Below are 24,356 nucleotides of genomic sequence, written 5' to 3'. Positions count from 1 at the left end.
GGGATGGAATATGAGACAAGTGGGAATGTAATTCTACCTCCTTCCCTTGATTGAGAGCTTTTTCTTTGTTTTATGCTAAACACCAGGTTTCAGTTGGAAATTAAGCACCATGAAATATGTCTGTGGGTACAACAGCAATGGTTGCTGTTATGTTTTACTGGTGAAACCAAAGGTTTGCTAAACTGTTGCTGATGATGCCAGCTGGGCTTATCTGTGTTAAGAGGCTCAGTAGTACATTAGAGACTTGGATGTCCTTGTCTGTGGCAGGGGATTGGAACTGAATGATCTTTAATGTCCCTTCCACCCCAAAGTTTCCATGATTCTGTGAATGCAAGATTGCTGAATAGGTTGTGCAGACATACGGTAGTTTGGGCCCTGGTTTACTTGAAAAGGGAATGCTGTTTGGCAAATGTGAACTCGGGAGCCTTTTCCAGCTTTTGTGTCTGGTTGGGACCCTGCCTACTAAGTAGAATAATGAGCTAACTGATCTCTTCTTTTTCAGCGTAAATAGTTGTATGATAAATTGTCGCTGTTGTTGATGGATTTTGCTTGGCTCCACCTGAAGATTGAAGCCATGTATTTTCACTCTTCTATATCAGTTCATGGGTGCTAACTTTATGTCTGTCTTTAAGAAAAACATGGGAAAGGATGTAGTTGTGATACTAATCATTGTTAATAGTTAACAGTATTATTCCGTTGGAATTTATCTCAATCTGGGTTAATCCAGTCTGAACCCAGTGGAGGTCAGAGTTTGTCTGTTGAGGACTTTATGTTGTAAGTGAGGCAAGAAAATGGCAGTGTACCTTTTTAAGCATTGCTCCTGTAAGAGAGCAGCACATGCATAAAAATTATCTGCTCAAGTAATGGAGCACACTTTGGTTTAATCGTCTTAATTAGAAAGGGGGAATAGGATTTGGGGTGTGTTGGTGGTTTTTTTCTTTCTAATTTATTGTTTTCTGAGGTAAGTATTTCAATGAATTAAACACTTGTGCCATGACTTTCCTGCTTTTGGGAGGTCAGGCATGCTGAAAGCGAGGGGTGCTGCCCTTGGCAAGGGGGAAGGCTCTAGTGCAGCAAGGTTGGTGGCTGCATTGTGCCTGTGTGTCATCCCGTTCGACCTGTTAACTCCTTGCCTTCCCAGGGTGCTGGCCTGGGCTATGGCAGTTTGTGCCTGACCAGAGCACTCACATGTGCAGGTCAGAGCAGGGTTAGGCTTGGCTGGTAACAAATTCAAACACAGACGACAGTTTCTACAATTCTTATGCTGGCTGTAGGAGAACAGGCTGTTTTGCTCTGAATTTAAGGTTGTCAATTAAAAAGAGTGAGCTGATAGATTATTTTTTTTATCTTATTTTACAGGAATCGGCTGTTGGAGTTGGCTTGTTTTGGTTCTGTGTTATTTGGCTGTGATGTTTTTATTCCAATGCTGGAAGCCCAACAAACCATTACCTTATGAAGGTCTTGTTTCTTTGCTACTTGTATTTCCTAATGGAAGAGCTCCTGCGAGCAGGGCTCACTCCTGAGACGGTCAGGTTTTTAGAGCATATCATGGTATGCGGATGGTTTCCTGGCCCTTGCTTCCTTTCTGTAATCCCTTCCCATTCCTGCTGGTTTTTAATGTGGTTCTTTTGGTCCCACTCCTAGGCAGGAGCAACTGCCTCTTTTCCACCCCAAAAAGGGCAGGTATCCAGCTCAGTCTGCTCTCCTCAAAGTTCTTCCATGGACACCTTTGGGTCTTCTAGTAAAAGTGAACGTGTCTTCTAAGGAATAGAAAAATTAGCATACCTATAGTTAGCTAGCATTGGTAATATGCATACCTGGACAAAATAAGAAAGCTCTTGTGCATTTCCTTGTTCCTTTTAATGAATGCTGAGATTCCTGTGGGTTTGGGTCAGATTCCTCCAAGGTTTGCAGTTTCTTCCATGCTTCCTCCCAGGTTACCTTCCTCTGCTGAGATTCCCCCTGCCTCTGCCCCCACAGATGCCTTGGGAGGAGAGATGAAAGATTGCTTTATCTTGCACACTGAGGGCTCCAAGAGATCGTGAAAGCTTTCTGCCAGCTGATCTCTCTGGTGTGCCTCTTTTTCAGAGAGTGTCCTAGCTCAGTGGGCAGCTGTCTGGGTGTACCAGCCCCGGTTTTGTCTTGCCATGGAACTAACCATTGCCTCTGCTGTGGATTGCAGCTCAGCATGGATGACAAAGAAAGAGAATAGAAAGCCTGTAACCTCTGCCCATGCTAATGACACGTGCTAGGTTTAATGGGTAGTAGCAGACAGAGGCATGATTTAATGCAGTGTAGTTTTTCTAAACACATTACTGAGGTAAGATAGTTTCCTTTTTTAATTTACTTGGTGTGAGAGAAAGTAGCAGGAGTTGAAAGCGTGGAGGGGGAGCTCATGCAGACTGATAATTACTTGCTTATATCTTGTGAAGGAGGATTTCAGTATTAATTTTTCTACAAGTAATTTTCTGTAAATCCTATCCCTATGTGAATAGGACAAATTGATCTTGAATGTTCCTGTTGATATCAAATCTGTGTGAGCAGGTAGAACCTGGTCCTGTGGAAGGAAGGGAAAAGGAATAGAGCTTCATACCAGCATGTCATCAAATGAGAAAGCAAATAAAGAGGCCTTTAAGAAAAAGGTTTTGGCTGACTTTAGGTGTATTCTGAAGAATATCTTGCTAGTTTATCCTCTCTCCGCCTCTCTCTTGTCCTACATGTGAATGTGGAGGGAAAAAAGAGTTTGAATGGGAAACAGACACTGTGGTTTGGGGTTTTGCTCCAGGCTGCAGAGGCCAGTTTTGCCAGTTAAGGTTTTGGTTTGTTTCTGGGGGCTAAAGCTGCTCTGGTTGCCACCCACGCGGGTGGTGCCAGCTGTGGCCTTCACTGGTGTGTGCCTGCACCATCCTGCAGCACCCCTGGGGATGTGGGTTTGGGTAAGTGTGCTCCTGAAAGCTGAGACTGTGAAAACTAGATGAGCTTTGAGAATTTAAATTGATGCCACATTTAAATATGTGTTGTAAAGCATTCAGAAGACATGCTTTTGGAGCAGAAAGGTCAAACCTTTGATGTACAGGTGCTGGTTGGACTGCAGTTATGTATCCTGTGATTCCCTCCCAGCTTCTTGCCTTTGAGTGCCTTCCTCCTGAAGGATGAGATACTGGTATCTTCTTCAAAGGCCCTAAAACTTTGCTTTATGTCTCTTTTCTTTTTTCTTTTTTTAATGTCGACAATGTGACAGTTAATGCAAATTTTGGTAAATGTGACTAGAAGAGGTGGCGTCTGTTCATGCCTGCAACGTTTGGGCCCAAGTGACTTTCTCTTTCTGAATGTCACATGGGGCAGGACCTACCACATCATTCATAGCTTCATCCAGATGTGTGGTACTAAAGTAAAAGGAGTACAGAGACCGTGTCCTCACAGCACATGTGAAGGAGGGCATCCTGATGGACCCTTTCAGGGTTGATCCACATGAGCATGTGACACAATAGAAATCTGATAGTTTATTTTAATCCAACTCTCTGGTTGTACTTTTAATAATAGAGCCATTTTAAATACAACTTAAAATGGACATCTGTCACAAATATGTATAGAAATTCTTTGGATTTTTTGTCTTTGAGTACCTGTCAGACATTGGTGCTGGGAGAAGTGAGGTTTCTTAGCCTACTTGTAGTCCCTGAGGTTGGGAAAAGTGGGGGTTTCATTTTTTTTTTTCCTCCTAGACAATTTAAAGGTACGATTGACATTTGCCACCTTCTTTGAATCACCTCAATTACCTTCTTCATTCTCCACTGACTATGAAGAAAGGCTGGTCATTCTAGTTGTTCTGGTGATTGTTTGGATATTTCCTGGTATAGCAGAAAATATGAATTAAAACTAAAAAATATAACAATAATTAATTCAGTGCCAGTGTGCAGAAGGTCCTCACCACTTTGAACTCTTTCTGGATCTTTTTGCGGTCAGCAGTATACGTGCTTCTGAGGCTAGTGAGGTTACAGGTGGTGGTTGACAGAGGAGATGGTGGGGTGACAATGAGAGAGGGATTCAGAAAGTAATCTAAGTCCGCTATATCGAGAAGTGAATAAAAGGGGGAATAAAAGTGGAACATACCCTGTGGAGTATGGTTCGTGAGGTAATGAATTACAGGCAAGAACTTGTGTGTAGATGTCCAGTGGAGGAGGTGGCACAGAAGAAACCCAGTCTCTTTTCCTGTTTCGTGGTGATACAACTTAAGTAGCCCCTATGCTAATTACTGTTAGTTCTAGTGTTCATTGTTGCTTCTCTTGAAGCACTGAGGATTTGGAGGATTTGTACCATCTGACAGTAAGGAGGGAGAACAGATGGACTGAAAAAGAGAATCTGTTTCATAGGAGGTTTGGGGGCTGGTTTTTTGGGTGGGAATTTTTTGGTGGTTTTTTTTTGTTTGGGGGTGGTGGTGGTGGTGGTGGTGTTTTTGTTTTGTGTTTTGTTTTTTTTTTATTAAAGAGGAGTTTGATGGAGAATGCCAGGATATCACTGGCACAAATCAGAGGCAGGGAATCCGGACTGCTAAGTTAGAGCTCAAACCACAGAAACGTTCATAAAATCCAACCTTAAGGGCAGGTGTAAAATGCTTAGTAAAAGTTTGCAGTGTGTTAGGTTTGCACTTGAGTCATGCCTATTTGGATTTCATTTGGTTAGCACCTACCTCTGTGGAGTCCTGAACCACGGTGACCCCTTCAAGTATTTTCCATGATTTATTTTTTTAAAGAAAAATTCAAAATTACACTTTCTGCTTCCCAAACAAGACAAGTAATTCTTCACTGAATTGCAACTTACCAGCAAAAATGAAAAAGCAATGTTTCCAGTAAAGTAGAAAGCAATGGGGTTTTACTTATACATAAAGGGAACTTTAATCCATTTGTTTCTTCCCCTGTAGAACATGAAGGTCCAGTGGACCCAGCTGTCCCCTCAATTGCATCTGTACATTTCCAAAAATTTTTTAATGCATAACATCCTTGGTAGTTTAGAGAGGAGAATTTAGTGCACTGGTAAAATTAAATTTCTCTGCAGAGCTGCAGATTAGACATGGCACTGTTAGCTTTCAGCATTAGTAGGTGAGAAGTAAGAACAGTGTACTGGTTTGTTTAGCCTGTGCATCTCTGAACAAAAAGTGAAGTTTCAGTTGGAAAATGCTCATTTGTATGTGTCTATTTTTAAAGTAGAATGGCCCCTTCTTTAAGAAATATAAGCGTAATGCAGCTGCCCAAGTACAGCCTGCACAGGTTATGTGATACCAAGCTTGGGCCAAGCTAAATGACAGGTATAAATCAGTGCTTCTGTGGGGTAGTTTGAACTTAGTTTACTGTGTAGCTAACAAAGATTTCCTTTAAAAGAAAGCCCAGGGGTTGGAAGTAATTTTCTGACTTAAAGTACCACACCATCTGCTTCTGTTTTCTGTTGCTAGTATCCTTGCATTTTGGGGGAAGCAAGTGGACTAACGTGGGTCTGGTTCGGCTGTCCTCCACATATACCCACCACCACAGCCTCCACCACCCCAGAAAATCTTTTCAAATAAGATGTCAAGAAGTGGAGGGGTGGAGGGAGAGGTTAGGTGTTGCTCTTCTAATAGTTTAAATGTTACCTTTTTGTAGGATGAAAGTCACAAGAGCCTGTTTTCTCCTCATGAGTTGTAAGCAGAGCTAGCCCCTCCGGAGGTGCTATACAGAAGTGAAGCACAGCTGGGCATGAGAGCTGGATGCTGCCTGACATTTAATACTATACTGTAGCTCAGCTGCTTTTAGACATATCTGAGTCGTTCTTCATGCTGTGAAAATACACCATGCTGTTGTGCATACTGGGAGCTCTGAAGTTCTTAATACACAGTGGTATTTTAAAATTCAAAGACTTCTTAAAATTCAGGGGTTTGATGACATGATAAGCTGATATTGAAGGATTAGGCTCTTCAAAAAAAGAAAAATCAAGGAAAAGAATAAAACTTGTTATTTTCGCCGATGTTATAAGAGATTTTTTTCTTTCCCATTCTGTAGCACCTCCTGGGTCCGCAGCAGCAGGTAGCCTAGCAGCCTACCTCTAAAGCTGTACTTAGATCAATTGCTGATGCTAGTGCACAAACAAAGATAGGCTGTTTTGGTACGACAAGGCTCCATTGAAGTTACGCTAATAAGCAAGGCAGCTCTGTTCACTTCAGTCCCTTTCAAAACACAGGAAAAGGATCAATCTTTGCCAAACTTGAAAGGCTGAATATTACAGAGGATAAAAATGATTTACTTCAAGTGGGTGTAAAACATATTTTCAAAATAAACACTGAAACCACACTTGATGCTTACCACATATTTTAATCATAGTCTGTGTGGCATGATATACAGCAAGTGTACAGCTTTGTATTCCTTATATTTTATAAATGCAGGTTTATTCTAACTAGCATTTAATATAGGCGCTTCTTAAGTACCAGCTTAGATGCTAGATACAATGTGCCTTGTGACTGTGAAATGTTACTCTGTTGTAGTTTAGTTTACTCTTAGCAAAAGGTCTTGCCTTAGTATTTCCCTAATGCTTGAAAAAAAACCTGAAACCCTGAAGTAGTTGTAGATGGGATTAATTTGACGATTTGGTTTTTAAATTGTTGTACCTGTCTTCTTTAAAGAGAAGCTTGTACTAATCTTTGCAGTAGTGCAATAGCTTTTTTATATTTCTGTAGCAATTTGGTTTCCTATTTTAGTGTGTTCGAGTGCTCTAGTGCTAGATTTATTATCTTCTGCCTTCTAAGCACAGCTCCATGATGTAATGGGTGATTCTTCTAGGAAGAGTCACTCTAGTGATGTCATATGCTTGAGTTCTGTTTTACATGCTGCTATAGGTGAATTGGTGTCCTACAGGTATAAAATGTGGATGTACGCTGGCATGTAGTTTGTGGAGGTTTGGGTTTTTTGGTGGGTTTTGGTTTTGTTTGTTCTATTTTGGTGGGGTTTCTTTTTAATACCTTTGAGTACATACCCCTCCTGTACTTACTGGGCTGTGAAAAAGCTAAACTGTTTGAGCCTAGCCTTGTTTGCAGGTGGTAGAGCTCTGCTCACCTTTTAAAGCTACAAAATTAAATTCAAGGAAGTTCCCTCCTAAGAATGAGTGTGTTGCTGGGGGAGCTGCCTCTCCTCTGCCTGTCTCCTGACCTGCCTGCACCCTGAGCTGAGGCTGCTCAGGGCACCATGGCAGCAATTGCTTGCCGAGGTGTTCTCTGCCATGCTGTAGTCTGGGACAGGCTGCCACCGTCCTCACCCTGCTTTTCTCTCTCTAACGTACATCTGACTTCTTTGCTCTGCTTAGGTTTAGCTACATTGCTGAAAGAACAAAAAGAAAAAAGAAAAGAAAAAAAGGGATTTTTTTTTTTTGAAGTCAGTATGAACCTTGGGTTTTATACCACTTTGTTATGACTCCTGATCCTCTGGCTGCTGACTAAATTATCATTCAGGTAGAGCCCATACGGTTCCATGCTGAAGCAGCAATGACAGGGTTGTGTTGTGTTGGTTTCTGGGGTTTTTTCCTCCTTTCGTAGCTTAAATATTGCATTAGTGAAGTCTCTGAGGTCTCCTGGTACCACTATGCGGCAGCAATATCTGCATCCAAATCTGAGGTGTTCCTATCGTATTTAGTATATATTGTTTGACAGATTCCCATCATCGAGCATGTTAAAGAATAAGCAGCCTAGGAAAATCAAACTTGCCAACCTTGAAACAGTAATTCCTAGAAAGAGATGCTGGGTGCACTATTAAACCTCTTTCTCTGCATGCAGATAGTAAAGAGGGAATTAGGCTGGTGGTCAGCTCCACTTGTGCAGTCAACTCTCATTCATTCAAGATTACTGGAGGCACACACAGACATGCTCAAGCTGCGTCCTTGCAGACTCTTAAGATTCAGCAGGGTTTATTAACTCAGGCTTAGTGCCAAGCAAATGCAACTCTGCTGCTCCCAGACCAAGTAGGATCTGCTATTTTGGCATGGAGTCTGAGCTGTTAAAGCCTGACAAGTGTGAAGGTGCAGACCTGGGTCCAGTGATCTTCTCAGATCTGGGATCTCTGGAAATACATTGTGGATATATGACCATATGGATCAGCTTGGGACCATCAGGACTTACTAGGTCAACAACAGTTTCAGCCCTGTTAACCTTGAGCTTGCTTTTGTGCCTGTTTTTATTTTGGTCATCTTTTTAGTTTTTATAGTTATTTTTAAGGTGGTGGGAGGGGGCATTGTTTTTAAACTCCAACTTTGAGTTGTGGGAAAACTTATGACCTTGGTCACCCCCAGGCTCAGCTAACACTTACTGTGCATGCAGCGTGGCATGTAAGGAGCTTCTTGGACGCAGTCTGCAGAGGCACAGAGCTTGCTGAGCAGGAACCAGCTCGGGGCTAGCACTGAGTCAGAGCTGTTAGACTCTGATGATCCTAAATTGACTTGAATTTCTGTGCTGCGATTCCCAGCACTTTTTGCAGTGAAGCAGTATATGAATGTTTCCATTGCCTGCTTTCTCGGCCTGTATGAGCTGTGATAGTGGAGTGGTGAGCATTACACCCAAAGCAGGGAGCGCTGTATGGGTGCTCCTAGTTAGGACTTGTGTTTTGGTTTCGTGGAGTACATAGTCATGGTACGTACACTGAGACTATATGTTTATAACTGCAGTTGTCTTACAGGTAATTAGCTTTTCTGTTTGGATTTGAAAATACTCTCTGGAAGAACTGCAGTGTGTTTGGACTAAGTCAAAATAATTTTAAGACTATATGATTGATAGTCTGTGGATTGTTACAGTACTTGAAACTGAATTTCCTCACAAAATTCACAAATGCTTGCTTAATTCTTCCAAGCAAAAGGTCATACAGCTCTTCTGTTTTTTTCATACACAGGTGCAGCTGGGACAAGTGGATATAAAATGCCCAATCACAGAGTGCAGTGAACACCTGGATGAAACAACTATCCTCTATAACCTGCCCCATGACGACATCATCAAGTATAAATATTTCCTGGAACTCAGCCGCATTGACTCCAGCACCAAGCCATGCCCTCAGTGCAAGCACTTTACAACCTTCCGGAGGAGAGGCCACATTCCTACCCCTGCCAAATTGGAGAACAAATACAAAGTGAGCATGCTTGCCAGGGCCGTGGGTTAGATGACACTACAAAAGTAGGACAGTGTTTGGTGGGCATTAAATGAGCTTTCTTGCATCACTGGTGCTATGTGCAAGTTGTAATTAGGAATATGAATCTGTAGTACGTAATTGATTAACTACTTAATTAGTTTCTAACAGTTCAAGCAGTTGAACTGCAACCCCTTTTTCTTTGGCAGGTGGCATAATTTTGTCCTGACACACGTTTTAATTTAAAGAATGTATTCTCTCTGGCATTCAAACAGTATGGTCACAATCAGAAGAGACTAGGGAAGGGGAGTTATCATTGTAACTGATAATTTTAGGTACACGACTAGCAGAGATGATTTCTTCCTGAAACTCTGGGCAAATGAATTCTGGGCGTTTGTGGTGTTAGGCTGTTGGCTTGCTCCTTCCTTAGAAATAGAGCTGTTGTCTGTCCTGCTGCTTGGCTTTGTTTTCTTCAGTCCCTTACCAGAGGTTGTACATTCCTGTAGTCTCATCACTCATAATACGAGAAACTTGAGAAACTGGAAAAAAATACTTTCATAGAATTTCTTTCAGTAGAAGATTTGCTTATGCTGTAACTTCAATCAAAGATAAAAAGCGAGAGATTACAATTAGAAGCTTTGAGCTGCTGAAGGTCCATCTCAGTTCCAGAAGATGAGGGTTCTGTCTGCAGCATCATGCTCTGTATTAGTTTTCCATCCAATTACTAGATTTCTTGTGGTTAACTTCATGATTGAGCTGGCCTTTTCTGGACAAACCAGTTCCTGTTAGTAGGAGTTTAGATGACTGCTTAGATAGCCCTAATTACACAGCATAAGATTCAGCCCAGCATGGAGATTAAAAGGTAGAAGGTTGTGCATTCAGTGGAGTTGAAACCTTGGTAAAGCTATCTTTGAGTTATGAGCTACTTATGTATACCTGTGCAGTGCATGAACATGCCACACAGCCTGTGGGACTCAACAATTCCAGATTTTTGGCATCTTACATGCAGGTGGAGAAATTCGAAACTGCAAGTGAAATTCCTTCTGCCCACAGCCATTCTCTTTCACCCATCCGCTTAGCATTCCCTCAGATGCAGACAGGATGTAGAATCCAAGGTAGATGAGAGGTTGTAATGCTTCTCCAGCAGCCTCTCAAGATGTCAGAAGCTGTTACTGTTCCACAAATGTGGGTCAGAGGTGGTGCAGCTGTTGTCATGGGCATGTTGTCTCTGAGGCTGTTCCTCAAGGTGCAAGATTGGTTGTTCTGTCCACCAGTGCTTTTTTATGCTATAGTTAAAACCTTCCCACTGCTTCCCTACAAATCATAATTGCAAGGAATGGAAGACTGTGTGATGCATGAAGTAACGCTAGCCAGAAGCAGGTCCCTGGTAATGCATTGTGTGTAGCTCTGATCTGCGGAGGTCAAGGCTCCTGGGAGCAGGCACTGGCAAAATGTGCCTTTTGAGCTGTGCCCAGGTGTTGCCTGGAAGAATGTCTAGTTGATGCTGGGCAGAAATATAATTAGGAAAATACTAGCAAACTATGGACAATCATAGTTCAGGGCTTCAGCCTACTCTCTGAACCTGTGGTGTTTTCTGGCATAGGTACAATTCTAGTGACTGACTTTAAGCTTAGCACAAGGAAATGTTTTGCTGCAGGGCTAAGGTTTAAAAAGAAAACTGTATATGAGATTCTGCATATGTGAGTGATTACATACACATGTAGCTGTGAACCATTGTTATCTTAGTGTTCTTAGATTCTCGTGTGATTGCTTGCATCTTGTCTGTGCCTTGAATTACAGGCTCTTCAGAGGTAAAGACTCATTTTCTTCTGCATATAGCGTAGGAGACATCTGGCTGGAGACTGGAAGGCTCACGTATTCACATGCAAGCAATAATAACAGCACTTGCACCAGATGAATTCTGTGCCAGCACTGGAAGTGCTGCCTTCAGAAGAACTGAGTCATGTGTGGGGAAAGTCTATGTGTAAGCCTACTAGATCATTGCGCACGGGGCCTCAGTGCCAGTGCTCTTGCTGTCCTATACACTGCAACAGGAAAACACTGTAAAACCCTTTTGAACAGATACTTTAAAAATGTTATTGATGGCATTCCTAAAATTCGATACGCTGCTTAAAATTATAAATAATACCTAATTTTAAAGAAGTAGTAAAGTTATTAGGTAAATTAGTTTTTCTTACTATAGCTGTTCTGTGTCAGCTTAACTGACCTAAGCCCAGCAGCTCAGTTTGCTGGTGCTGTTTTTCATTTTTGAGATGAAAGTCTTGGTGTGCTAAGCCTCGAAGGTTAGCTGGTACATGTATGTTGGAGGAGAAGGAGGGGAAGAAAGGGGAAATTTGCTATGCAAACCTTTCTTCTCCCATTAATGCCACTTATGACAGCATGGTACAGCGGTGTGACTAATTAATGTGACTATATCAAATATTTGTATCATAAATGGATCCAACTCTAAGAAAGGAAATATCCCTGCCCCCTCTCTTATGACCTAACTTGGGAGTGTTAAAACTTTTTTGTAGACAAGATCCTAATAAACCTTTGGTCAAAGCTGGTATACCAAAGTGCGAAGAATGTGGGCAAAAATTGAAAAATTGATAGTTCATTTCCTATGCATGGAGCAGATATGGGTTGCGCAAGAGTGAGTATGTTGGCTTGTTCTATGAGGGGCTGAGAGGGTTGTGTTCCCCTAAGGCCTGGATTTCATCTGTTGTTTTAATGTTAGTTCCTTCACCAGCCATCTGCCATGAAGCAATTCTTGGACTGTATTTCTGCATTGTCAGCCTGTGAGGTTCGTAATGTAGTTTTCTTGTGCGCTTCTGTCGAGAGGTACATGTCACATAAAAGAAGGGCTTGAGTGCTTGGCTTTGGAAACGTGTTTTTTCAGTGCAGTTGTTGCATGAACTATCTTTAGTTTGGACTGCTTGAGTTTCTGAAGCTGGTTGCTCTGGAATAGTAGGAATTTATACCTGCAAAGGTGCTGTGATAGAGCAGATCTGTGTAGTTCGTATCAATTAGTTCCCCCCTTTGGGGATCAGATTTTAACCTTGAGTAGCACGTACCTTCATGACTACATGTCACTTCAATCTGCCTTGAGCCTGAACTGCTGCAGATGTGATTTTGCCATGCTCTCCCTGTTTGCTCCCAGCTGTTCATTTCTGCCAGGTTGCTTTTGCACATGTTGATGTTTTGGTGTCAGACTGGGAGCTGGATCAAAGATCAGCTCCAATGGGATACAAGATCTGTTTGTTTTGTTGTTGCTTATTTTCAGCTGGTACAAGTGAGGGGACAAGTTGGTGACGACAAGGAGGCAGCTGTTTTGGCAGGAGCCCATATTTATTTTGGAATAAAGTGACTGTGTAGCTGTAGCTAGAGATTGTAATTAATGTAATCAGTTAGTTGCATGATTAATTTGGCTATCCTGTTATATATCTAGCATTCCCGAGGAGCAGAAAAATCCCACAAAGCTTTCTGCAGATTCAGGGCTCTCAAGAAAATTTTTTAATGTGTAGTCAGTTTTGCTGTCATGATGTCACATCAAGCAGTATTTTGTGTTGAAGTTACCTACCAATTTTGGAGGGTCTTTTCCTCGTAGGTGAGGAAAATGATAGAATAGTTTGTAGTAAAAGGGCTAGCTAAGAAAATGGAAAATGTTAGCCTCAAAGATCAATGTTTCAGAAAGCTGAGAACCAAAAAGGTTAGCATGAGAAGTTGTCGTCTTTTCTATTGCAAGGGAGGCTGACCTCCAGATGGCATAGAAGTCTGCGTATATATCTGTCCTCTTCATTCTGATCAACTGAAATGGAAGGCATAAAATAAATGGAAAAATGTTTGTGTGAGGAAAAACATACTTGAAAAAAACCTAGATTAATGTTCTGTGGTTGGTTTTTTTTTTCAGATATAGTTTGTCTGCTTTGCTGGACTATAATATATTTTACTGGTTTAAATTATATGTAGATAGCCTTTCAGTGTCCTTGTTATGATAATTCATGCACTAATACTGAAGCATAAAGAAAATCATATTTGACTTCTTTCTTTCAGAAAAGCAGAGAAAGAATGGAGTAAGAATCTTAAAGACTGATATAATTGCCCTGTTGTGTTCCTGTTTCTTAAGCACACTGGTGTCACGCTGCATCCAAGTTTGAATAGATTTAGGGTTGTGTTTTGCAACCACTAGTTCCAAGAAAAATAAGGTTCATAAGTACTTAAAAATATAGTTTTCTTTGCCTGTTTAATGTATGTTCAGACAGTATTGAACAACAGAGAAGTCAAGTGGCCCATTCAAAATGTAAAAACTACTTAGCAGTTTGGTTTTGAGAAAGCATCTGTCAGGGGGTAGCAAGCAGAAGAGGGAGCTAGGAACTCCAACCCTGGTACTGAAGTAGCCAGTTCCCACTAGTTTACTTCAGTTAGTCAGGGCCATTCATAGGAACAAGTGTTATTCGGAGTTCATGTGGTTATAGCTTCATCTTGTATGTCAGTACTTTCTAAGTAACATATTTGGAAGCATCTGATGCCATAGTGTGTGTAAGAGTAATTATATGTCCTGGTGGTTGCTGTATTTCTTGCAGTTATAGACATGCTGCAGTAGAAAGAGAGCCTGCAATGAGTTTGTGTCAGGTTTTCATCCCCTACCCCCTCTCTCTCAAAAAAAAAAAAAAAAAAAAAAAAAGAAACCTACCCACACCCCAAAAAAACAAACTTACAAAACTTACGTCTTAACTTTTGTTGGAATTTTGTTTAAGAAAGAAACTTCAAATTGCAGCTTCCCAGATCTCCTGGTTTGGGTTTGTATTTTTTAACTTTCATGTTCTATCTCAAATGTCTGGATTCTGCAACTGATACAAGGTTTCAGGTTGCAGAATACTTAATTATGGCTACAGACTCCAACTTTGGCTGAGGCATAACAAATACTGAGTAATACAATGCAATGCTGGCTATAATCTGTCTTCCCAGCAGTAGGTCGCTGTGACATGTGTTACTGAAAAATGTAAATTCAAAGCTTAAAGGGGAAAAAAAAAGATACAGAGATATTGGGCAGAATAGCAGCTAGTAACCTAACCTATCTTGTTTGCATTGTTTCCTGAAGTATTGTGGAAACATAGATCAGTGCTCTGCATTAGTTTCGTTAGCAACGAATCTGCTATTCTTTAGGTTCTTCAGAGTGGGAATTTTCCTCTTACCTGTTTAAACTTTTTATTATAAGAATTCACCGGGGAAGCAGAGATGTAGGATAGCATGTTTTCTTTGGTTTAGCATCTAAGCCAGTAAACCAACAAACTGGAGAAGTGGCACTGGTTATAGTTTCTATTGCTTTTATTTTATACTTTATCTTGGCCTTAGATATTACTGTGTTTTCATGCAAAAAGTAATAATGTTTCTAATCCACATGTTGCAGCTTTAATGTGGTGTTCCCCTGTAGCATGCTTTATTCTTTGTCCTTTCCTGGTTTTTTGCTGCCTATCTGTGTCTTCAGTAACTTAACGCATGCTTCCTGTCAATAAAATAAATGTAGTTTTCTTCTGTGTGAGGTGTCTTACTGCATGCTCTAGCAAAAATACCATCTTGTAGCTATAGAACGCCGTAAGTCATACTTGCACCAGGTACAGTATTTCTGAATTTCATCCATTTTAATATTATGCTTTCCTTGAGTCTGCTTGATATGGAGGAAATGTATGTATTCTAACACTTAAATGCACATACTTTTTTTTTTTTTTTACAAAGATAATGACTACTAGATGGTGACTGACTAAAATGTTAATGTGGTGTAATAAGAAGAAAATCTGTCAGTTTCTTGATGCTGCTTCCCTTCCTTGTGCTTTAGTCTTATGCCCAGGCAAAGGATCCTGGAGGGGGAAGTGCTGGTTTATGAGTAGTGAGAAAATTATTCTCTTCACCATTAACTCCCATTCTTGCACTTGCTGATCTGTAAATGTGGATTGACATAAAGAGGTAAGCTGAAGTGATGCATTGACCAGCACATCATACAGGTAAACAGTGCTACACAGACAGAGAGACAGACAGAGATGCATCACTTTATACAAATTAAGCTATGACTGTTACACACTGCTGCAGTGTAAAAAAAAAAGGCAAAAACCCTCTTGCGCTCTACAGCTAAAGTTAAAGACAAGCACTTTATGGGTCAGCTAGGGGCATAAAAATGCTCAGCTTGAGCCATTGTGTTGATTATGGTTTTAATGTGAAACATTAAAGGCAAAACCCTAAATGCTGTCTCTGTGTATAGAACTTGGGGAACAGCATTAAGGGTAGCAGACGGCTTCATTTCTCAGTCATGCATCAGAGATCAGATCAGCTTTGTATTAGCATGCTGGTAGTGACGGATGTAGGAATTGCACCTACAAATAATCATTTTGGCTGCCTCCCAGAAAAATACTTAAGGGAGTTCAGAGCGCCTACTTTGGACTCTTGACTGGAGCCAAGGCAGCACACCACCAGCTGGCATGTGTGAGCAGAGGTCACAGCAACTGGTGGGGGTGAAGACTTTAGAAATGTGTTCTGGGGGTTCACACATGACTACACCCTAGGATGTAGTTTCCTGAGCAGCACCCCTACACCATGCATGGCCAGTACACATCCGTGGTTTGGTGGTGAACCAGATCTGGACACAGGTAGAAACCAAAAGCCCTTTTTTGGCTGGTTGGATTCCTCAGTCTTGTCCATTAACTGGTACAATGCTAGGGCAGTGCCAGGCATGGGCTGCAACTGGAGCTGGTGGACAGGGCTCAGCAATCGCTTGGGAGATGTGCCTTCCAGTCTTTCAGGCTGAGGCATTTTGTTGCCAAACACAGTAGAAATGAAGATTTTGCAGGCGCCTAGAAATGCCAGTCTAATGTGGCGTCAAGTTCTTTCTTTCCCTACTCACGATCCAGGTAGGAGGCCTGTCTTTCATCATATCTGCAACATGCTTCTGTTTATTTCTTCTACAAAGACGGCAGCTGCCATAGCTTTTTTTTTTTTTTTTTTTTTTTAAAAAAAATAAATAAATAAATAAATAAGCCAGACTCGGGAGGAAGACATGATGATGATGGTACCTGTTTGATGCAATGATTTAAAACCCAGAGAATGGAATGGGAAAAATAGATCCTTTCTCAATTTAAGGAGTTTGGGTTGTGGTTTTTGCTGTTAGGTGTGTTCTGTAGGAAGCAGGCTGTGTGGCACAGCCTCAGCTCACCCTTACACAATCAAAAGGAAGTGCCCAACTTCCAGGTGGTAGTTGTGGCCCTTGGTTGAGAGCCTTGCTCATGGCCCCTTTTCCCAGGACCATGTCTAATACAAGCTTCATAACCCATTCTGGGATCTGTGGAGCCCCTTGAGAAGATCCGCTACTCCCTGGTAATAGCCTTGGCAGTGAAGTTGAGAAGACTGAGATCCACTGCACTGATAACTGGCTGCTGGTTCTTGGGTGGTGGCACTCGTGCATTGGAGGCAACTGAATAAGCTTCCTGGATTTTGCCTTTTGACATTTGAGACGTGTTGAATTTAGGAAGCGGGTTCCTATGCTTAAACAGAGCTACTTGTGCTTAGTTTGATTGAGGCCTTTCCTGGCTTTAGCAATTAGTTCTGTATTTTCTGTCTTTTAAAAGAACAAATTAGCTTCCACAACTTCTTGCATTTTTAAAACAGACCCTCAAAAAATGCTAAGTTTTTGCTGGCCAGCTATTACTTTTCTTAATTGAAGAGCAGAGGTTTTAAAAGAGGCTTTCCAGTTGGGTCAGCACCCAGCTTGCAAACCTGTGGTGTTTTCTCATTTGTACAGATCCAGTGTCCATCTTGCCAATTTGTCTGGTGTTTCAAGTGCCACTCTCCCTGGCATGAAGGCGTTAACTGCAAAGAATACAAGAAGGGAGACAAGCTGTTGCGTCACTGGGCCAGTGAAATCGAACATGGACAGAGGAATGCCCAGAAGTGTCCAAAATGCAAGGTGAGCTGCTCTCCCTTGGCTTTTAGCTAGTGGAATCAAACCATTTAGATATGTATTTAAAGTAAATATTTGTTGCTTCTTGGTGTTGGATATGAAATTCATGCTTGCTGTGTGGGTTCTTGTGAATGACCTGTCGGGGGGAAAACAGGTCTGATGTTTTACTTGCTTATTGCTGCACTGATTCTGCAGAATCTCTGCATGTAAAAGAAACATGGAAATCATAAGAGGAGGGCCTTGATGTATGCTTATAATGAACGTGTGTTATAGAATAAGTTATTCCTAAAATAAAGCTTTAAAGAAATTGAAAGCTTTAGAGAAACATGGTGCCCTTCTGTCAGGTTTTCCAAAGGGCTTGGGTGAATTAAATTTTGAAGGCAGAAAGTACTCCGTCCACCAGTTACGTAAGGGAAACTTTAACATTTCTCAAAACCCGTTTTTTAGGATTAAATATCAGTTCTTCACAAGCCTTTCTCATGAATTAGTTCATTTTTAAACACTAAAAAATGTCGTTAATCTCTAGTAGGATAGGAAATACTTCCCACTACTCAAATGAGATGCAACAGCCCCCTACACCCCTGCCCTGGCTGCCCTTAGTGAAAGTGACCATTATGTTTGTTCACTTTTTTTTTTTCACAGCACTTATCTCCAGCTACTGACAGTGTAGGAAGTCGAAACCTTGTGAGCACCATGGTGATTTATTTTTTTTCTTTTCTTTGTGATTTTTTTTTTGTGTGAAAGAGACTACCTAATTTGAACCTAACTTGATCTTCATGTACTTCATGGAGAGGACAAAGTAACGAAACTGGAACATTTGTTAGGAAATAAATACTGAATGGAAGGATTTACTTCTAAATGTCTGAATTACACTTTTGTCATACTTTGAGCCTTACCCTGTGCAAATCAGAGAATGTTTATCAGTTTACTAAGTATCTTATTTTGGTCTTGGGGAAAGAAATGCCTGTGATGCCATAGCTTGAAATATTTCAAAACACTTAAGAAAAATTTGGAAAGCTCTGAAATCAGCAATCAGTTGTTTACCTTCCTCCTGCACACATGACATTTTAGCAGAGTTTTAACAGCTTGCTGTTTGGTAAGAGTTGATAGGTTTGAGCCAGTTCTAAAAATGCTCACTTTCTGGAAAGTCTTACAGTAAAATACTTTTACAAACTTTGTTCCTTTCAGAGTAGGGGGTTCAGAAGTATGTGTTTTCTTTTTAATTCTTTGACCTGTGTCTTCGATTCAGACTTTATGATAATGCAAATGATGTAACAAATAAGTTGTCTGAAAAAAAGAAGAAAACTTACCAAGCAAAAAAGTATGCATATGGAAAGCAGGGGAAGAGGGCTGCTAGCTGGAAAAAGAAAGGAACTAAAACTGCTAACCCTAATGTGTTTATCATTGTGTGAGTTTTAAATCTAAAATGCCCAATGTACAACTGTTTTCACTGTCTTGAAAAGAAAAGGAAAACTGGACAGTTGAAACTTACACAGGTTAAGTCACTAATTTTGAAGCCTGAAGTCACATGAGTTTGGCTATTCATTTCAAAAAAAATTTAGGTTTCTTAATCCAAAGCAAATAAACCCTCCTGTATGGTGGGAGGCAGTATGGAAAGTTATGAAACTAGCACAGAAAAAGAACCTTTCTTAGCAAGTCTTTTCTGATAATGTGGTATTATAAGTGAATATTGAAGAGGGAGTTCAACCTTTTTAATAAACTGTATTGCTACCTCCACTCCTGATGTTTTTATTCGGGGTCAAAAAAAAAATAATTTGTCCTGCCTACAACCTCCAAAATATTTATATCAACACATTGTTTGTTTTTAAATGAAATCTATAACTGGCAAGTATTCAAAAGAACCACTTACCCTGTGGTTAGTTGTACTGTTCTTTTTTTCTTCCTTAATCAGTTACTGAGTAGTTATGAAAAACACGTGTTATGCAGCATTCTTCATCAAACCATTAATAGATATCTGGGCACGTGGGGATAAACGTACCAACAGTTAACAGTTCGGAGTCGAGGACTGGAGCTAATGCTTTGTTTTCTTCTCTCTCCAGCCACCCCCTCCAAAAGCTCTTTATGATATAACATTGAACTGGGTGACTATTCTATTTCCAAATAAAATAAAGCACGACAGGGGAAGCAGAGTCGGTAACATACCGTTTGATTTATCCTTGTTATAGATCCACATAGGCAATGTTTCAGGTGTCGGCGTATTTTATTTTGAGATGTGCATGTGTTCTATTAACCAAAACATGAAAGAGGTTCTTCAAAAATTTGCAGCAGCCAAAACTGACAAACAGATTGAGGAAAAGTCAAGATTAAATTGTAAGTGTCAAGATATTAGTATTCAATCTTTGTGCTGAAACTGAAGCTAATGGAAATTAAAGGTAGAAACTTCAGCAGTGGTAGAATTCCTTTACTGAGATACCTTGTAAAATTACTGGTAACTTCCAAAGTGTGATACTGATTACAGTGTAAACTGTGACGATATTTTAGAGAGATCATCTTCAGATAATTATTTAAACACACAAACACATATATGCACAGACTCTCTCTTTTAAGAGGTTGTGCCATGGAAAAGTGGAATGCACAATTATCTTGTCTGGACATGCAGATGATAAAACGGGTGCGCTCTTACTGTGTGTGTATAGGGAGATCCTTAGGCAAGTATTCGCAAGTTTTTCAGTGGTTTTTGTAAGTGCTTTGAAAGAACATAATCCTTTGTAATGTGACTACTAGCGGGCACTGTTTAGTAAGCTTAAACTTGATTTTTTCCTGTAGGTGAACACAGCTTTAGTGTTTCTAATAGTAATAGCTTATATTTACCTGGTATCTCTAAGATACACTTATATAAGCAAATAAAAATGTTACGTTATCAAAATACTTAATTGTAGAGTCATGTTGTGACTGTATGTCAGTATGGAAATACTACAAAATGCTGCTTTTCTAAAACTATATCTTAAATTAATTTTGACGTATTTTTTAATAGAGCCTTTTCCAAATCTATTTTATGCCATTTTGAGAAACTCAGTCTAAATAATTTTTCTCAACATGCCTTGTCCAAAAAATGCTGGTCTTGTTCAAGGAACTGGCTAATGGGTGCAAATTAGCTACATATTATTTGATGACTTTTCATAAAATCTAAAGCCTGATTTGTCTTTCCCCACTACTGTTTTAGGGCTTTATTTTTTACAGTTTCTTTTGATAACATGTTCGCAGCAAAGTACCTTTTTTCCACAAGTATTTTTACAGACAGCAAACCAAGGAAGTACTTCATGTTGGTGATATCTTACCGCAGATTTCAAAAACAACACTGTCTGAGGAATCACCAAACTGGCTCTGGCTTAGAATGCTTCAAACAGCAGTAGAGTTTTAAGTAAACAAGGATGTCAATGCAAATCAAGGAGTATGTACATCTTGTCTGTGGATTCACTGTTCTGATTAATATGAACATTATGAAATTACTCGGGGCATAGTTTTCGAAGGTGCTCTGCAAATTTTCTTATCCTTTGGAGGGAGGAGAGTCCTTGCTTGTATGTGAAGGGATGAAGCTATACACCAGGTTTTCTTCAGAACAAGTGGAGAAGAAATGGCCACTCTCATCCGCAGATCTCTTGGAAGCGATTTCCCTGGAAAATTTCTGTGAGAGGGCATTAACATGCAGAGGGGATAAAGTGAGGGTCTGAAAGAGCCACTGCGCTACTTCAGTTGTTTACTTAAGCTCAGAGCTCTGTGTGCTTTTGCCACTGATGTGTAATTTTCACCCCACTTGTTCTGGGAGCCATTCTTGGGTTTCTGAACAACTAAACCTTTTCCCACGAGGTGAGGGTACATCTTGGGGTTCGATCACGCTCTAGGTGCAGGACGGAGCCAGTATCACTTACTGAATGCTTGGAGGCAGGAACTGGGCTTGCCATCATGGTGCTCTCGCCTTGCCTTCTCCACCCTCATGTGCTGTTGGGGAGCCTGCAGTTACAAGGCAGCCAAGCCTGCGCAGACACAGCTAACTATAGCTGCATTCCCGGCCCCGTGCGTTCCCCTGGCTGCCTGCTGCGTGCCGCGGTATTGCCAGTGGGGCAGGAACACTTGTGTGATATCTGACCCATCAGTGACCGCTTTCCCAACCTATAGATTTGTAATCCATCTATGTCAGTGGATTATCCTGAGGGGAGAGAGGTATGTCCATGTGAACCAGAGCTGAAGTTGATCTCGTGAGATGTCATGTTTTAGGCTTGAAAGCAGCCTGACCGAATCATACAAAGTTCCATCTGGCATTGTCAGTCTGTTTGTATGCTAGGGAGTCCAAGCCCAGCTTCTGCAGTGGTTGTTTTCTTTATTTTTTTTTAAATGGAGTCTCTCCTCACTAAAAGAAGGAAAGTTTTTTATAACAAAAAATGTAGACGTGTACAGCCAGTTGTTCCAAATCTGCAACTTTTGAAGACAGTTATATATGTGCAGCTAAGTATTCAATGGAAGCTTTTTAATGCTTTACTTCTTCAAGAAGCAAAGATAATGTGATATATGTCCATAAGGAAATAAAACTCACATCAATTTCTTTATGCTTTAAGAGGACAGTGTGCCTGGAGGATTTAGTGCAGAAACAAGTAGATTCAGAAATTATTTATGAGTGGTGCCTGGCTAACAGGAGCTGGGGTGCTTTTAGGAAAGTCTGGGTGGAAGGGTGACAGGCAGTCTCAAGTCACAAGAGGTGGATATTTCTAAAAGGTATTGATGGTAGAATGCATAAAGCTATTACCAGCAACTCCTTGAAGTTCTGGCTACCAAAGAAAATAAACTTATTTTTGAAATACTAAGTAGTTTTGGTTTGCATCTAGGGTTTTTATAGGCTCCGATATTGGCAGTTAGGATGGATGGTAACTTAATAGATTAGGTTGCAAAGTTGGAGAAGAGAAAGGAGAATTCAACAGTCTTGATTCAAAAAGAAAAGAAAACAACCAGTTAGGGAATTAGATCTTATGACACTCATTTAGTTTTTTAAGATGGAGACAGGTCATTGAAGCAGCAGATAAGGAAAGGTACCTCTAAAAGTACAATATTCTGTATAGTTGCTGTCTGAATTTCAGTCCCCTGAAAAACTATTTGGAATTAAATTTTAAAGTTAATTTTATTAAGTCACTTCACTGTTAAAGTTCCTTAATTTCAATTAAGTTGATCTCATAAGAGTTGAATAAACTATGGCTCCATGAGTAGGGTCAACATTTTTTTCATATAGAACCTGAAAAGTAAAAGGAAAAGTCAAACTGACAATACGCCTTTTAGAAGAAAATAGTGTATAATTTCAGAAGTCATACTTAAGTTGGTACAGTATTGGATAGACTTTTCTTCTGACTGTGATTGCAGTCAGTGCTTAAATGTAAAAGTTTTGAGATCAAGTGGCTTATAAAGCTCATCAGCAATGGTGTTTTTTTCAGGTGCTTTTGGAAAACAGGGCACCTTTGATACAGCAGGCTTCCTCGAGGTAGAGGGGGGTAACTGCTTGATCAGTCTGTTTGCATCCCTTCTATGGGCTGAATGCAAGTCCACTGGAATACCTGTCTACTAAAAGTAATGTTTCATAGCCCTATAGCTGATCCTCTCTTTTGTGAATGTCTTCCCCCTCTTAATGCGTAGAAGAAGCGTTTGAAAGCATAGAAATATGAGTTCTGAGATCACTATTGTAGGCACAGGGATGTCGGCACCCTGTGTACCTGAAACTGTTTTTAACTTTATCAGCCCTAGAATCTTTTACCAGAAGTATTGCTGGTGGAAAACATAACTTTGTCGTATGGCAGTTTCAGTAACTGTTTGGGTGAGCAAGATTTCTCAGATCCCAGATGAACTCTGATCAGCACCAGAGAACAAGCACACTTCGACCCTGTCAGGAATGTCAGATACCCCAGGAGTCACAAGCCTCTCTTAAGGTGAGAGGCTTCAGCTGTACCTGAGCTTTCAGCATCTCTGGTGCTTGCAGGGCCATTGAGTGGTGATGCCTTGTCTTTACCTGTACCTACCTGAAAAATAAATACATGTAGATATGGGTAAGAATTTCAGGAGGCATTCATTAATCTGTTGTAAGTTTCAACAGAAACAATTCTAATTGGATGTAAGGGAAAAAAAAATATTCCCGGGGAGGGTGGTGAAGCATGGGACATGTTGCTCAAAGAGACTGTGATATACCCGTACTTGGAAATTTTTAAAATCTGGTGGGATGAGACCTGGAGCAATCTGATCTGACTTTGAAGTTAGCCCAGCTTGGAGCTAGGGGTTAAAATAGATGACCTTCGTAGGTCACTTCCAACCTCAGTTATTAGGTAATTTTATCTACCATTTCACTGTGAAGCATGGTGTCAGGACGGGGAGTGGTCTTCAGCAGTTCTTTGAGCTAGGAGAAATGTGTTTACCATCCCGTTAGCTGTATTATTAGTTGGCAATATTTAGAAGTAGCTGTGTAAATGTAGTTGATCTAGTGAAATACTCAACCCCAGGGCTACCCTCTCCCTAAGACTTTAAGAACTATTAACTGAAAGTGAAGCCTTACAAAATCTGTGCAAAGTAGGTAAATGTACCAATTTTGCAGAAGAGTAAGTGCATGGAGGTACTTGAATGGAGCTATTTATGCAGGCAATCGGCAGAAAGAGGGATGTACAACCTAGGCAGCCCAGCTTCATGCTGTATTGCGGGCATGAAAGCTTGGTGTAATTCTTTTGTATGGTTTGTGGAATCTTTCTTTTTTAAAAAAAAACAACAACCCATACTTTAAAAATCACTCACTCCAACAGCAGAGTCTTTCTGGTGTTTATTACAAAATGCCAAATCAATTTGTGATGGTGATGGGATAGGGAGTGGGGCCACAGGTGGCATAAGAGGGAAAGCCATCTGTGAAGGGGTCAAACAGAGTTCATAACTATATTTACTGTGCGGCTTTTATTTTTAATAAAGTTTGGTGCTAATGTGTCTACTTCAGTAATAAAAACAAATCTTCAGTGAGGGCAGGGATCACTCAGATTCTCATCTGATACAAAGAGTGTTTAAATGAAGAAGAAAAGTATGTATGGAAATCTGGAAACAACTCATCATTGATGCTCTGAAACATCCCTTAGAAAACCATTATTGTCTTAGGACAGCTGCAGTATTAACTGATGCAAGTACTGAGTTAAACAGGGAGTTGCTTATGGTGGCTTCTCATCCAGTGCATGGACTGCACCAGGTAGTGTCTACTCTCTCCTGTGCTTAGGGAAGGGGAAAAAAATAGTATTTTCTTTTTTTTTTCCCACTCA

At 40.5% G+C, this 24,356-nt stretch overlaps 1 protein-coding gene across 3 annotated transcripts in view; it reads left to right on the top strand.

The window, feature by feature from the left end:
• Window positions 1–24,356, top strand: part of RNF217 (ring finger protein 217) — a 93,756-nt gene that overhangs the window by 53,695 nt on the left and 15,705 nt on the right. Inside the window, exons 2-5 of one of the 3 annotated variants that reach the window (XM_080389952.1) lie at window positions 8,895–9,128; window positions 16,915–17,079; window positions 17,716–17,769; window positions 19,134–24,353. In XM_080389952.1, the coding sequence (XP_080246078.1) occupies window positions 8,895–9,128; window positions 16,915–17,079; window positions 17,716–17,769; window positions 19,134–19,259 (579 nt within the window). In that variant the 3' untranslated portion in view covers window positions 19,260–24,353. Of the gene's footprint in view, window positions 1–8,894; window positions 9,129–16,914; window positions 17,080–17,715; window positions 17,770–19,133; window positions 24,354–24,356 lie in introns of those variants that run through there. The other 2 variants (XM_080389950.1, XM_080389951.1) reach the window with 2 other exon arrangements.

Source organism: Falco punctatus (assembly GCF_963210335.1).
Source record: "Falco punctatus genome assembly, chromosome: 5".
In the NCBI taxonomy this organism is placed as follows: domain Eukaryota; kingdom Metazoa; phylum Chordata; class Aves; order Falconiformes; family Falconidae; genus Falco; species Falco punctatus.
This window is presented reverse-complemented; position numbering and strand designations above follow the sequence as displayed.